This window comes from Sinocyclocheilus anshuiensis, unplaced genomic scaffold, assembly GCF_001515605.1.
Source record: "Sinocyclocheilus anshuiensis isolate Anshui unplaced genomic scaffold, SAMN03320099.WGS_v1.1 scaffold425, whole genome shotgun sequence".
Classification (NCBI taxonomy): Eukaryota; Metazoa; Chordata; class Actinopteri; order Cypriniformes; family Cyprinidae; genus Sinocyclocheilus; species Sinocyclocheilus anshuiensis.
In genome coordinates this window covers 602887-606552 of record NW_015537947.1, presented here as the reverse complement: position 1 = coordinate 606552, position 3666 = coordinate 602887, and the positions used below count along the sequence as shown (strand labels likewise).

Genomic DNA, 3666 nt, shown 5'->3' with positions numbered 1-3666 from the left:
GTCACGCCTGATGCGTTCCCATAGTGAGATACCGAACGGATGTTAGAAAGAGAACCTTAGTCAGTAGATCGTATTTGGCCTATTAGCCTGCAATTAGCCACCAGTCGTTGCTTACAAATTAGGCTGTGTGCTTTTAATTTAGTGTCTAATGTGATATCATTTAACTGGCCGAGTGAAAGTTAACAATACAGTGAATTTGGCTGACATAGTATTTTGGACCTTAGTTGATGATGGCAAACGACAGGGAAAGTGGACACATACGTCAGATACGTGTTAAGTCTTTGAGCTTGTGTACCTTTGCATAAACCTTCACTGAGTTCTTGGTCGATTTATGAAACCACATCCTACTGTGCGTACAGTTTACAACGTAATTTACTGACACCCCTAAAAGATGACATTTTCACGCACGACGCAGCATTGCTGAAATGACATGTCAATTGAATTCGCTCAGATTATGCCAGTGATGCTGAATGATGTGGCTGCATTTAAAAAGAAAATGACCCTATTTTGTGGCCATTTGCATTTGTTGTGATTTGAATGCGGCCCTTTTAGCTTCTGAAGTTTCTGATTGATGTTAACAGTAGGTATTATTTGTGTCCTTTAGGGCTGCATGATTATTTTGTTATATATTGTGAAGTTTAAAATCCTGTATTGTTGCTTGGATATTCAGACAAACATTGAAAAAGGATGTGTAGACCCAATCAATGGGATTATTATTATTATTTTGTAAATAAATATAATTGTGCATATGCTGTTTATTAGTATTAATAGTAAAATGTATTATAAGTACCTCTGTAATAATAATAATAATTTAACTTTGTTACATTATAATTATATATATTTTAATAAAATTGTTTTATTTTGATTTTAGCTGTTCAGCCCTAATGTTTTTTTTTTTTATTCAGACATTTAATGGTCATTAAAGTTTTCCAAATGTATACATTCACATTAATTTTTGCCTCTTTGACTTGCATATTTGCACCATTAACTAATCTGCACCAATATTTTTTTGGAATAAGCAGTGGTCAGTCGAAAGAAAGAGTCATATATAAGTTATAATTGCTGGACATACAAATTATAGAATTGATACAGACTAAAACCGAAGCTTGCGGTTAAAACATGTTTTTTTTTTAGACCAGCTATAGCCTGAGGTATTTGCTTATGCAACCTAACCCTGTGAGTGATGTTCTTCTCATTGGAGATGACTGGCTTTCTTTGTGTTGCAGATATTTACTGAGAATGTGAGCATACTGTATTCTCAGTTGCTTTTAAAGCTTGCGGCGATACATCACATGAGCTGTATACAAGGATCTCTACATGATAGTTCACAGTAAACACACTCATGCCGTCAACCACAGACATTCATATATATATTAGGGCTGCACGATATTGGAAAAAACTCACATTGCGATATTTTTTTTCTGCCGTATGTATATTGCGATATGAAAAAAAAATCAGATGACTTCAATAGCTCTATTTGGAAAAAAATAATCAATGATTGGGGTGATTTTGTAGGCGAGTAAATCAGAATAGGAAATAAACAAATTACAAGCATAGATAAATAACAGAACAAAGATACAAATGAAATAAGCAGTGCTTTATATTTTTCAGGTAAGTCTAACAGTATTCAGGTACAGAAATTGAATAATCAAATGTAAAATAGCACTGCATAGTTTTCACTATAAATTAAATCTAACAAATCTGTGTTAAAGCTACAAAAGTGAGTTTTCTTTGTGTTTTGTTGTTTGATTAACGTTCATGACAGAGAAAGCAACAGGAACATTAAACTGCTGTGAACCAATATTATGGGATGTTTTGAGTCTTAATTTTCACAGTTTACAGCATTTCACGTCCCCCACACACAGAACCACCAACGAACAAGGCCCAGTGCAATTCATTAACGTGTACATGATTTGAAAAATTCGCAAATGTGCGTCACTACACTGAAACAAATGCTTTTCAACCGGTGTCTGCAGAGTTAAGATTTACATTAATGTGCAGCATTTTGTTTAAATAGAGACATATTTGTGAATACAAATGTATAGTTTGTATTAAAGTATAATGATTTGTGCATGTAGCGATTAAAATGTGCATTTGTGGATCAGGTGACACGCGTGTATTCATTCACGTCTCTTCTCAGTCTATTCTATTTGATTCATTTGAATTTTGAGACTTTCGTTCCGCCCTTTTAGCCTTGCCACACACACAGCTTGCGATCCACGCACAGCTGAGCTAAAGAAAATCAGCGACCACTAGATGGCACTAGCCCCAGTCACATGTGCGCATTCCATTGAGTACGGTTTTATGAATGTTACATTGTGTTTTCTTTGTTTCTTTTTGGTTTGGCTATTCTCCTCTACCGTAGAAATATAATAAAGATGTTTTATTAAACTTGTTCTAACTTCACTTGTCTTAAGACAGAATAGATTATATTAATTTTGCCAAACAAGAAATTTGTGACGGTACCTTGGTTTTTTTTCTGTAATTCAACGGCACGTTGTCAGTTATTCCTTCCTTGTATTATTATTATTATTATTATTATTATTATTATTATTATTAAAAGGGCTGTTATAGTCGCTCATTTAAGCCATTTGTAATCGCACGTTTATATTTAATTAAACTATTAAATTAACTTCAACTAAACTATATTAAACAAGCATTTTATAGGCTATAGCCTATTCCGCGCTCAAGCGGATCGCATAAATAGCTAGAACATATCTTATTTAGGCTACTTATTACTAAACTGTTTTCTGAGTCAGTGTCTGCAAAGATGAAGTTGACGATGCTGATGAACGACTTTATTCTCGAAATTTAAATATTTTTATTCTCAATATTTTATTTCTACATTTTTCTTGATATTTCATGAGTTTAATCTCGCATTATAGGCTAATGACTTCATTTTGGAGATGTTTTTTTTTTTTTATTGTTTGGCCCTATAATCCTCTTTCTTACTCTCTCATTTGGCACGAATCCAAATGTTTCCATATTCACAATATTGGCTATTTGAATTGGAACGCGAGCCGCGCCGCTCTCTCCTTCTTTCCAAAGTGCTCGGGAGCTTGTGCTTTCGTGGCGTCTGCCGTTTGCTAAGCATCCGTGACCTGCGCTCTCCGCGACGACGCGGAAGTTTCAACAAAGGATAAATGGATTTCCAGCACTGAAAATCGTGTGCAGTAGCTCTGCTACTAAATGTATTTCAAATGGGTATCTCTGTACAGCTGTCGCGTCCGGTGTAGACACTGTGTCTGTGTGTGAGCAAAGAAAACAATCAGTATAAATATAACGATCAGTATAGGCCTACTAAGGCCAGGGTAGACAGACTTTATTGCGGCGTGGGGCGGCACGACACGACAGATTTCGCGTCCGGTGACACGGTGTCTGTGTGTGAGCAAAGAAAACAATCAGTATAAATATAACGATCAGTATAGGCCTACTAAACATCGCACATCCTGCGATTAGTGTTGGGTCGTTCTTGAACAAATCTTTAATGTGACTCTGGAAGAACGAGTCATCTCGGGGAGTGATTCGTTCAGTCGCGCATGCGCAACATCCTATAGGTTCTATACTGGAATTCATCAAGTAGTTCACCTGTTTCGAGTCTTCGGGTTTTTCAAGTCGTTCGTTCATCACGTGACAGCCCCATAAGCTTAACCAATGCAGTCTGAG

The 3666-nt window shown here is 36.0% G+C and overlaps 1 protein-coding gene across 1 annotated transcript in view; it reads left to right on the top strand.

The window, feature by feature from the left end:
• Positions 1–3666, top strand: part of LOC107664263 (probable lysosomal cobalamin transporter) — a 101600-nt gene that overhangs the window by 37222 nt on the left and 60712 nt on the right. Inside the window, exon 5 of the mRNA XM_016454792.1 lies at positions 1227–1330. Within this exon, the coding sequence (XP_016310278.1) occupies positions 1227–1330 (104 nt within the window). The remainder of the gene's footprint in view (positions 1–1226; positions 1331–3666) is intronic.